General features: G+C 41.1%; 1 protein-coding gene across 1 annotated transcript; it reads right to left on the bottom strand.

Moving 5' to 3' along the window:
• Positions 1–547: 547 nt before the first annotated feature.
• Positions 548–9199, bottom strand: LOC110531872 (mitotic spindle assembly checkpoint protein MAD2A). The gene is made up of 5 exons (XM_021615349.2): positions 9028–9199; positions 8578–8724; positions 4776–4896; positions 4332–4435; positions 548–1111 (listed from the first exon to the last, which is right to left on the bottom strand). The coding sequence occupies exons 1-5, from the start codon at positions 9089–9091 to the stop codon at positions 939–941; spliced, it is 609 nt and encodes a 202-aa protein (XP_021471024.1). The 5' UTR covers positions 9092–9199; the 3' UTR covers positions 548–938.
• Positions 9200–12281: the final 3082 nt, after the last annotated feature.

Here is a 12281-nt window from a genome sequence, read left to right as displayed (position 1 = left end):
AGCCACTCCTCAGTAAAAGGCACGACAGCTCACTTGGAGTTTGCCAAAAGCCGCCTAAAGACTCCCTGACAATGAGAAACAAGATTCTCTGGTTTGATGAAACCAAGATTCAACTCTTTGCCCTGAATGCCAAGCGTCACATCTGGAGGAAACCTGGCACCATCCCTACGGTGAAGAATGGTGGTGGCAGCATCATGCTGTGGGGATGTTTTTCAGCGGCAGGGACTGCGAGGGAAAGATGAACGGGGCAAAGTATAGAGAGATGAAAAACTGTGTGGGGGGGGGGGGGGTTCGCCTTCCAACAAGACAACGACCTTAAGCACTCAGCCAAGACAACGTAGTAGTGGCTTCGGGACAAGTCTCTGAATGTCCTTGAGTGGCCCAGCCAGAGCCGTTCTTAAACCCAATCGAACATCTCTGGAGAGACCTGAAAATAGCTGTGCAGCAACGCATACCCAAGACGACTCGAGTCTAATCGCTGCCAAAGGTGCTTCAAACGTGATTATTTCAGTTTGTTATAAATTAGCAAAAATGAATTTTAAAAACTATTTTGCTTTGTCATTATGGGGTATTGTGTGTACATTGATGAGGGGGAAAAAAACATTGAATACATTTTAGAATACGGCTGTAACGTAACAAAACGTGGAAAAAGTTAAGGGACCAGAATACTTTCCGAAGGCACTGTACGTAAAGAAAGATAATGAGAGACATGAGTTGCGAAGGGAGAAGAAAACATTTCTGTTTTCATACGTATTGTGTGCGTTTGAGATTGCAGTCGGCGACTCATCTACAAATCACCTGGCATCCTAAATGACGACCGAGTATGATTTGTAGATCCGTTGTAGTCAATCTCCAACATACCTATAGTACGCAGCAGGGGAGAGGAGACCATAAGAGTTAACTATGTACAGTGGGGGTCGTAGGTTAGAGGTCAGGTTCTAGGCTGAGTCGGTCCTCTTGTAGGTCACCATGCTGTTGACCTTGTGGATGGAGGTGGTGAAGGAGCGCAGGCGAACCTCCTCCGACTGGTCAATGATCTGGGGGCCTGACTCCTCCCACTTGTCCGGCACTTCCAGGTCCTTGTCGGTGTAGACGAGGAGGTCGAAGGCACCTGGGGAGAAGGATCAAGTGTTATCAAGGAACATCAGACAGTGTGGTGAAATGTCATTAACACCACATGGAAGTGGCTGCAATAAATATGCAAGGAGAAATGATAGTCTACCAAGTTAACATTGGCTCTTTGCACATCTCCCTCTGTCGATATTTACTAATTTTACCTTTATTTAACTAGGCAAGTCAGTTAAGAACAAATTCTTATTTTACAATGACGGCCTAGGAACAGTGGGTTAACTACCTTGTTCAGGGGCAGAACGACAGATTTTTACCTTGTCAGCTCTGGGATTTGATCTTGCAACCTCACGGTTACTAGTCCAACACCCTAACCACCAGGCTACCTGCCGCCCCATATGCCTTGCCGTGTCAATATTCCCGATCGATTGATTTTGCCACTTGTATGTGCCTCCAGTAGTTAAATACCTTAAACATTATAAGAACAGTGCAAATTAAGTTAACTACTTGACCAGGCATTAGAGGAACAAACATTGCTTCATCTAAATAATACTAATTGGTGGATATTCATGACACTTCCGTAATTTCTGTTGAGGGAGATTAATCTTGCAAAACATTCTAATACCGAAAAACTTCACTGAGCGACAGACATTGTGACTGAAAGAGAAAATGGACCCCCCCCCCCCCCCATGCATAGCTAAAGTGATGTATATGGGTCTTTCTATAACCTAGGGTACCAGTGAGGATTTCCTACGCTGGACAACTAGTTACAGCTGATGATAAATCATTGATAACAATCGGCAATTTTTTTTTCTTGTCATTACATTAATATATAGAGGAGGGGGATCATAGCTTTATTCAATAAAACGCACAAGTTTATTTAAAACCTGTTTAACCCTTTATCATGGTTGGTGTCTTGACATATTTGTCCAAAATCGTGACACAAAACATGACTTTTCTGTCCTTGCATTTATGTAGTAAGTTATCATATTTTAAGCATTAAGCAGTTAAATTAGACATTGCATTTGAACCTAGCTATCAGACAGTTGTTTGTATAGAGATCTCAGAAAGGCAGTATAACCACATAACATTTCGTATCTCCTTATGTTACAGGGTGAAAACAGTTTTCACAGGCAAACAAATGCACAATAATAAATGTGATTGCAAAAAAAAATGCTTCTAACCGACAGTCATCGTACCTTGATACTTAAAACTTAAATCGATGCGGTCATTAACGTGGTTCTTCTATAATTACGCAATAATACTTGTTGGATGCGCATTTGGTGTCCGGCTGATTAGTTTACACCGTGATATTTTCACATCTGACAGTCAAGTGTCAAACAGCTGTAGTGATAGCACATGTGAAAAAAGGTGTTCGCGAGGAACGTCCAGAGTATTTGTCGTCTCATTAGTTATGCCGGCGAAGACAGTGGTGCCTGGATCCACGTCGGATCTAATAGCCTTTGCAAATTGATGTTGATCGTCGGTTGTAGTTATTGTCCGCTTGACTCACAGCGGGGTCCCGTTAAGATTTAACAGAGAAAGCGTCAAGGTAATGTGTTCACGTTTGCATATGTTTTTGTGCCTCGGATTGGACACATGTCCACTGTGCGCAATTGTGGAGGATAGAGTATTGCACCACACCCAAAGCTATTCCTATGAGTTATTCTGGATATAATGACAAATGACATAGCGTAGCAGCAATGAAATAACATTACAAACACATTTTGTTTTCCATGTTACACTTGCAATGTTAAACAATTACAAGGGGCTTGACGTAGCCTAATTGAACTTGGCGCTCAGAAATTCAAGTATCTCTTAGGCCTACCTTGAAAATCAGACATTTCCTTAATTTAGAGCTTAAAAAGTCCTTGCAATTATTGCGGCTAATTGAAAAAAGTTATCCTGCTCCCTTATAATTACAATTAAGTGCTTGAAAAAAATCCCCGAAAGTCCTTGAATTTGATTTGCCAATGTCTGTATGAACCCTGCTTAATTAACTTCTTATGGCTTGGGGGCAGTATTTCGACGTCTGGATGAGACGCGTGCCCCAAGTAAACTGCCTGTTAATCAGGCTCAGGATATACTCAGGATATGAGTATAACATAACTGATATGGCAGGCAAAAACCTGAGGAAAATCCATCCAGGAAGTGGGATTTTTTTGACGTGGGTAGTTTTCAATTGAATGCCTTTAGAGTATCTAATGGGTTAGGACCCAGATTGCAGTTCCTATGGCTTCCACTAGATGTCAGTATTTGGACATGGTTTCAGGCCTGTTTTCTGAAAAAATTAAGAAGAATGAGACCTTTTTGTCAGTAGACTGTAGAAACATGCAGTTCTGATTTCGTGCGTGACCGAGTGCGCGCCCTTCGTTGTTTTTCCTTTCTATTGAATACGCTATTGTCCGGTTGAAATATTATCGATTATTTAGACAATTGACAACCTGAGGATTAATTATAAACATTGTTTGACAAACTTTACCGGTACTGTTAGGATGTATCGTCTGCATGTTTTGACCGCCTTTGAGCCAGTGGATTACTGAACACAGTTTTTGGGATATAAAGAGGGACTTTATCGAACAAAACGAACATTTATTGTGTAGCTGGAACTCGTGACTGCAACCATATGAAGATCTTGAAAAGGTAAGTGATTCATTTTATCGCTATTTCTGACTTTTGTAATTTCTTTACTTGGTTGTAAAATGTTTGTATACTTTTGTAAGCGGGGCGCTGTCCTCAGATAATCGCATGGTATGCTTTCGCCGTAAAGCCCTTTTGAAATCTGACAAAGCGGCTCAATTAACAAGAAGTTCATCTTTAAGCCGATGTATAACCCTTGTATTTTTTATGAATGTTTATTATGACCATTTCTGTATTTTGAATTTGGCGCTATGTAATTTCACTAGCGGAACGCCTGCGCCAGAAAGGTTATAGGATGTATAGTCCTAGGCCTGTTGTTGTATAGGTGGAGTTATGGGTCAATTCACTTTTATTCCTCTAAGTACACATGCAGAACTGCATGAAAATCCTTTCATTTTGTGTTTCACAATATTTTTTTATCCCAATGGTACACATTGGCCTCATTATTTCTAGAAGGACCCACATAGGATATTTGTTTTCATCAGGATATTTTTTGGCACACAACGTGTCCGGCAATATTTTTGTTCGTCGGCCTTCTTGCATTTTTAAAAATTGTATTATTGGCCAAAAGCAGCCAATTAACGGCTAACGGAAACACTGGTTCACACACAAACAGTACTCACAGGAAGTCTCCAGCAGGGGTAGGAAGGTGACAGTGGCGGTGATCTGTCTGATGACTGAGCGAATCTCATCCTGGATGGACTTGATGGATTTCTCCCTGGGAGCACTGAGAGAAGAGACACACAAAGTCAACCACACATTTACTCTAAATGTCAAACCATACTGCACTATTGCACCAAGTGGTCAGGCATGACTTAACCTTGTCCTAACTGCAGCGGCATGATAGGAAAAGTCAACATTGGCAAGCGGTGAAATAGCAAATGCAACAAAATTGCCAAAGGGCATAAACTGATTACCTCTTCATAAAAAGTACCCACATTCTCAAAGTATGACACTGTTCCTGGTGGGAAGTACTAGAAGGCTACAAATAGTCCAGTGTGTTCTGAGTAGTGTAGTGTGTGTGTGTGTGTGGTGGTCAGGTCCACTGCTGGAGTATCCTCCATTACCTGATCTCCTTGGCACTCTTGTCACACTCAATGTCAAACTGCCACCTCTCCAGCACCTCGTTGGTCTCCAGACATGTGATCACCAGCACCAGCTTCTGCACTGTGCAGTCAAACAGCCACTCTGCAATACGGAGACACAAGTTACACACCAGGCTACAGTAAAAAAACAAACAACAAAAAGCAGATATACTACGAGGAAATGAAAACGATGATCAAGATGGTGAAAACCAATACACATTTTCCCACGGTTGAAGTGCTCAGAAAGTGCCTTTTTGGACCTAAAACGCCAAAACGTTGAGGAAATAAAGGGGCTCAAAGTTGACCCATTTTGCACACCCCACCATGGGGTGATACCATGAGACATCCAAGTCTTCTTCACCGGAAAATATTAACGGGTGTTAGTGTGTACCGGTGCTCGTCCAGTCGGCGAAAGCCAACATCACCCACGACAGAGAACGGTTGATTGTCAAGGGCAATGAATTCCATTATCTTGGCTTTAATGGATTTCGCCTTTGAGTTCTCTCTGAAATGTTCTTACTCTTTCAAATGACTGCTCGACTTGTTGACTGCTCGATCCACACAGCAGACATTGTGGGCTAGGTTAGGGACACTGTGTCGCAAGTGTAGCGCAAAACTTTACGTGGCGTCATTAGGTCATATAGGTATGCACGGCAGCTTTGACATCAGTTAACATCGGCGTTAAACTAGACATAAGGGCCGATACCGATGTTGCCATTTTTAGCTAATATCGTCCGATTCCGATTGGCTCACCAATATATTGTTCATCCCTAGAAGTTAACCTTTCTAACGATACTTCTTTTATGTCTCAACTCCTCAAATTTCACACAGAGCAGACACCACTAAACCAAGAGTATCAATAAACATTGATTATTGAAAATGTATGCTCTGTTGGTCGGGCGCGGCATTGCGGTACCACTAGCAGCATTTTAGCCAAAGTCTGTTATACTAGCTGTCTCGTCCGTCTTTTTTAAAAAAATGCACAATAAGCATAGAACACAATTAGACTGAACAAAAACATAAAACGCAACATGTAAAGTGTTGGTCCAATGTTTCATGAGCTGAAATAAAAGATCCCAGAAATGTTCCATTTCACAAAGCACATTTCTCACATTTTGTGCACAAATGAGTTTACATCCCTGTAAGTGGGCTTTTTTATTTTGCCAAGAATATCCATCCACCTGACTGGTGTGGCATATCAAAAAGCTGATTAAACACAGGTGCACCCTGTATTGGGGACAATAAAATACCACTAAAATATGCAGTTTTGTCACAACACAATGCCACAGATGTCTCAAGTTGAGGGAAAGTGCAATTGGTATGCTGACTGCAGGAATGTCCACCAGAGCTGTTGCCTGACCTGAGATTAAATTCACACACTTATCAAGATAACATCCATGGTCATCCCTACTGCCTCTGATCTGGCAGACTCACTAAACACACATGCTTTGTTTCCAAATGATGTCGGAGTGTGCCCCTGGCTAGAGGTGTGCGGCAGGACAGATTTATTTTTCCCGCAATTGCTGCTTTCTGTCCGACTCCCACCCACTACCGCAAGAACTGATTCCAAACCCAACCGCAGTCCCGCAATATTAATGTAGGCGTATGCGACGATGCAGCTCACTTGCCAGCCATGGTTAGCACCCTAATTCAATGTGCAAATATAACCTACAAAAAGTAGTTAAATAACTAGTGATTCTCACGTGACCCATTAGATTTGGCTATATCAGCGCATACGCTAGGCGTAGTTTGAAGACAACCGAGTAGGAGAGACTTGCACTTTCTCTTGAGCTAGCTACGTTTTATAGCCTACCTTTTAGGAGTGAGACGATTTTCAGACGGAGACAAATATGGGTGATCAATATTTATTTATAGGCAATGTAGTACACTATAGCCTAACCTTGGAACCATAAATGTCCCGTGCTTCGGCGCCCATGCATGCATAGGCAGTCTACCACACATATTCTAGGCGCACTTGATCTTGCACGCCCAATTAAAGCCTTGTTCACACTGCAGGCCTTAATGCTCAAATCAGTTGTTTTCCAAATCCTTTTTGGACTACTGGACCACGTGACCAAATCGGATGTGTGTGTTTTCAGGCAGCTGTCTTGTCTACACTTGTTGTCATAGTAACAATGGGTGTACGAGCAGTGGTGTAGGCTGATTGATGGTGCTCATGCTTCCTGCAGTTATGTAGCAAGCCAAGGTGAAAACTTTGCCCGCCATTGACGTGTCCCAGTTGCTTTGAATGTTGAAAATCATAGTGTAATAACATGTTTAAAGCCGCAAAGGGATAAGATGACCCAACTTTAAAAACACATCATTTTTGGCTAGCCACAGCAGACAACTAGCTAGCTGTCTAGCAATGTCAATAGTGTAGCTAACACGCAACTGGGGTGGCAGGTAGCCTAGTGGTTAGAGCGTTGGACTAGTAACCGAAAGGTTGCAACCTCAAATCCATGAGTTGACAATTTAAAAATCTGTCGTTCTGCCCCTGAACAAGGTATCTAACCTGGTCAGAAATAGTTATTTAACCGACTTGCCTAGTTAAATAAAAACTTACGTGCAAATCAACCAGATTTGACCATTCAGACAATTCAAATGTCCAGGATTCAGCTTTATATAAAGCCACATTTATTCAGACTGCAGACTGTAAAGATTCAAGTCGGATATCCAAATAAATAGGATTTGATTCACTTGACTGATAATGTGCAGCGGTGGAAAACCTACCCAAATGTGATAAAGGAAACATACGTAACAGAAAATGACTCAAGTGAAAGTCACCCAGTAAAATACTACTTGAGTAAAAGTATTTGGTTTTTAAATATACTGAAGTATCAAAAGTACATGTAATTGCTAAACTAACTAAAGTAAATAAACAATTCCTTATATTAAGCAAACCAGACGACACCATTGTTTTTTAACATTTTAAACTTGATGGTTAGCCAGGGACACACTCAGTCATAATTTACAAACGAAAGCATTTTCATTTGAATCCGCCAGATCAGGTAGTAGGGATGGCCAGGGATATTATCTTGATAAGTGCGTGAATTGGACCATTTTCCTGTCCTGCTAAACTTTCAAAATGTAAACAGTACTTTTGGGTATCAGGGAAACTGTATGGAGTAAAAAGTACATCATTTTCTTTAGGAATGTAAGCGAAGTAAAAGTTGCCAAAAATATAAAAAGTACAGATACCCCCCCAAAAAATACTTAAGTAACGTTAGCAGTTTAAAGTATGTTTTACTTAAGAACTTTACATCACTGCCAATGTGAACAAAGAGGTAGGAGACTTGAAGCAGTGCATTCTGAGTGTGTGAATGATGCAACAATGATGTGCTTTTAATACAACAGGTAACCTTGGGCGAACTCATACAAAGCAGAAAGACTACAGTTTCCAAATAACCCGCGGGACAACAATTATTTTCTTCACAAAATTGTCTCATCTGATCGCCCACTCCCAGCATAAAAAAAATACCGAACGCGACGCAATGATCTCTGTCGAGAACTGCAGGTTCCGCAGCCCTCTAACATTACCCCTGGCCTCCATAAATGAAAACAAGAAAAAGGTCCCGTTAAAATACGGAAGTTTAAATGACTCAACATTTACTCCAGCAGTATTTTCCTGGGTGACTTTCACTTGAGTCATTTTCGATTAGGGCATCGCTACTTTTACTTCAGAATGACAATTGGATAATATTTTCGGAGTTAAGATCACAGAGATTAAAATCATTTTTTAAAAATGTGCTAAATTCAACTAAATGGCGTTTATTTCATTCTTTACCTTTGAGTTGAGATACCACGTTGGTCAGGTAGCTCTTCAGCTTGGTGTCAGTAGTGAGTTGAAGGCTCATGTCATACTGGGTGACTCGGGAGAACGTCTCCGGAGGGTAGATCCCTCGCTGGTACAGGATGCTGTTGATACCGAATGCTGCAGGGAGGGAAAACAACGTAACTAGCTAAACGTTACAACCAAGCACACAGGTTAGCTAACTAGCTAAAGTAGCTAGTTAACTTATCAACAAAATACAGAATGTTAATAACTAAGATTGAAGCAAAATACATTGACAACGTATGGCCGTGCACAAATGCGGATGTGGTAACTGAAAACAATGTTAGCTAGCTTCCACAAAGAAAATCCTCGCCATGTTATTCATGCTTGCATGCCTTACTTCTTTTTTTTTGATCAGTCACAAAAACTGTCCAAATAAAACCAAGTCGGTAAAATACTTACAGAAAAACTCGGCCACAAGCTCAGCGCTTCCTTTCAGGGTAATACCTTTCAGTGTGCTCGTCATTATTTAACTATTTAGTTATATCCTTTAATTGTATTGTATTTTCTTGCCAAGTCTTTCTACCCGCTGCCCAGTTTGAAATTTGTTAGCGTTGGACTTCCTGCGCATGCGTTTTACCAACGTGTCGCATAGTTGATGACGTTTCAACAATGTTGTTGTTTTTTACTCTAGAGGGCGATGTTCACTAGATTTCGAGATTTACAAACTTCTGCAGGTAATTTCTCATCCATGCTGTTATATAAGAAGCCTCCAGACATAGCATATTATGTTATGACAATTACATGCGTTTCCAATCAGCAGTTACAACAATAACAAAGTGACTCCCCACCACTGGTTCGGTAAAAATCTGAGGTGAAATGTAATCCCTCAAATGTAATCACTCAAATGTAATCACTCAAATGTAATCACTCAAATGTAATCACTCAAATTCACAGACGGTGCATGGATGCAAGGACTGATCATCCATGATATCAAAATCATAGTTTTAACCATGTTTTTGAGGCTATGCATTGTTTATGAAACAAGCCTATATTTTGAGTTCTGATAAGGACAGTTAAACTAAGCTCAATTAATAATTTATACGTTATATTCTTCAAGAATCAATGGGTGCGTATAATTTCATTCATAAATCCAATAATGGATGTAGCAACCGCTGATTGCCCCTTTAACCATTCCATTTTTTTCTCAACACGTTCTGACTCTAGTCTGTTACAACACTATTATCCTTCACTGTCTAATTCACAGGCCACTACAAAATCATTATGACTCGCAGGGTTTGAGGTTTTTACGATCTTCTTCATCATAATTCTTTTTTTAGAGATAGCAATAGTGCTGCTGGGAAAAGATATTTGTAAGTATGAAAGGATCCCATTGCCCTTTGCCCTCTCGCCAGCCTTTGACCACCACTTTTGTCGTTCTTTTCTTCCATTTCAGATGAGCTGCAACACACCATCAAGTCAAAAACCATATGTGCAACAATCTCACGTTTTTTTCCAGCGATAACTATATCATCTGCCAGATGTCACAACACTGTTGAGGAATAATGCCACAACTGAAAATGTGATGTTGTCTATGGAAAAAGCACGTTCTCTTTCCTGGTACTGTAGAAAACTGTACAGGCTATAAGCCTAAACAGTGAAATCATATTTTGCACAGTACTCACACGTTGGCCATTGAAACATGCATTATCCCTACCACAGGCATGAGGGTTCTCATTCATCATCCTATCAATAAGTTATGAAAGTTCGGTGAACATCCAGACAAGGGTAAAGAACACAAAAGCCCATCAACTAAATGCAGGATTTAAGAGGTGTAGAATACACCATAGCAGGGTTGTGTTTGTGTGTAAAATATAGCCTTTCCCCAGTCCTGGTGCTCCCCGGTGCCCCAGAAAAGGTTACCTACCCTTCGATCAAGTACAGTACAGGAGAAGGAGAGGACCTTGTAAAAACCTCAAGTGTACCAGATGTCTCTCATAGCGTTGAAGAGGCTGCAGACTAGGTTAGGCCTCACACGGGTTAGCTGTGACAAAGATTAATTTTCCAATATGTGGAGGTGTGATGAATTGAGCCAGGAGTTTTTCCTGACCATGTGACTGAATATGTGGTCTGGAGTATTTCCTGTTCAGGTCATGTGATCAAAAAAAAAACCTGGTCCTATAGCCTGGCCTGTACATACGCTGAGTATTGCAAACATTCGGAACACCTTCCTAATATTGAGTTGCAAATCCCCTTTTGCCCTCAGAACAGCCACAATTCGTTGGGGCATGGACTCTACAAGGTGTCGAAAGCGTTCCACAGTTGTGTCAAGTTGGCTGGATGTCCTTTGGGTGCTGGACCATTCTTGATACACACAGGAAACTGTTGAGTGTGAAAAACCCAGCAGTGCTGCAGTTCTTGACACAAATCGATGCGCCTGGCATCTACTACCATACCCTGTTCAAACGCATTTACATGTTTTATCTTGCCCATTCAACCTCTGAATGGCACACACACAGTCCATGTCTCAATTGTTTCAAGACTTACATATCCTTCTTTAACCTGTCTCCTCCCTTTCATCTACACTGATTGAAGTGGATTTAACAAGGGATCATAGCTTTCACCTGGATTCACCTGGTCAGTTTATGTTGAAAGAGTGGAAAGAGCAGGTTGAACTTAATGTTTTGTATACTCACTGTATATATATATATATATTTTTGAATAGGCCTACGAATGCAACAAAGTCCTTCATTCTCACATTTCTGTTTGCATTTGAGCAAAGCCTCTGCTTTAAATGAGCAAAAAAATGTGATAACATTCCAATGACGATAAAAATAAAGGTTGGTGGTCCTCCCTCTGGCCTTGAACAGCAGTATTGGCCAAGTGGTGCTTGAGTTTGGTCCAATCCCAGCCCACTGAATAACCAACCAACTGGCTGATTGTGCAATCGAACTGTTCAATCATTTGTATCCAAGGACCTCAGCACCAGTGTCACGTTTCACAAAAGAGACTGTGGTTGCTGGCATGAAGTCCTCTCACGAGTAAAAGTTATACTATTTCACAAAAGGCGAAAAGAGTTGTCTTTCTCTTCTCTCTTTTGGGTGTCAGCAACTCTTTTGAATGACTTACTTGTTTTGAGTCCAGTTCCCAGTACCACTAGGCCTAAACTACTACTATTTTAGCATTGTATAAATAGCAACTCACACTCCTGCTCTCAAACACCGCAACAAAACATTATAACAGCACAATTGAAGTATAATAACTCCCCTTTTACATGCAAATGTGGATAATGACAGATTCGCAAAACAAGTACTATTTATTTAATACCATATCAAGTTTGGCCCCAGCTTGTTTTGTGAATCGAAACGTTAAATTCCCACCAGGACATGGCATGCGAGGTGTTAGGTTTGTGTGCTGATGTTATGCTGTCAACATACAGTATGATGAAGTGTTTGTGGCAAATTCATTCTCTCAGGTCTTAGCAGATAGCGAGGGAGAGAGAGGACAGATTCTATCCCTTTAGTGACAGATGTGTACACTTACCCTCCTGGCACTTTGCCTGTGTTCCCTAGTGTTCCATAAGCAACAGCTGGAGATTAACACACACACACACACACACACACACCACAGGATGTTTATGCTAGGCCTATAGCCCTGGCAGATATGTGTATGTGTGTCAGCTAACATTTCTCTGATTAATGATGGTCACTAGATAC

Source organism: Oncorhynchus mykiss, chromosome 9 (assembly GCF_013265735.2).
Source record: "Oncorhynchus mykiss isolate Arlee chromosome 9, USDA_OmykA_1.1, whole genome shotgun sequence".
NCBI lineage: Eukaryota > Metazoa > Chordata > Actinopteri > Salmoniformes > Salmonidae > Oncorhynchus > Oncorhynchus mykiss.
This window is presented reverse-complemented; position numbering and strand designations above follow the sequence as displayed.

What these genes read in the sequence shown, in the direction of transcription:
- LOC110531872 (XM_021615349.2), bottom strand. Translation starts at nt 9,091, where the DNA reads ATGACGAGCACACTGAAAGGTATTACCCTGAAAGGAAGCGCTGAGCTT. An exon ending in CGTGGTATCTCAACTCAAAG is followed by an intron (nt 4,897 to 8,577) that starts GTAAAGAATGAA and finishes TCCGTATTGCAG; the next exon opens with AGTGGCTGTTTGACTGCACA. An exon ending in ACCCCTGCTGGAGACTTCCT is followed by an intron (nt 1,112 to 4,331) that starts GTGAGTACTGTT and finishes CCTTCTCCCCAG; the next exon opens with GTGCCTTCGACCTCCTCGTC.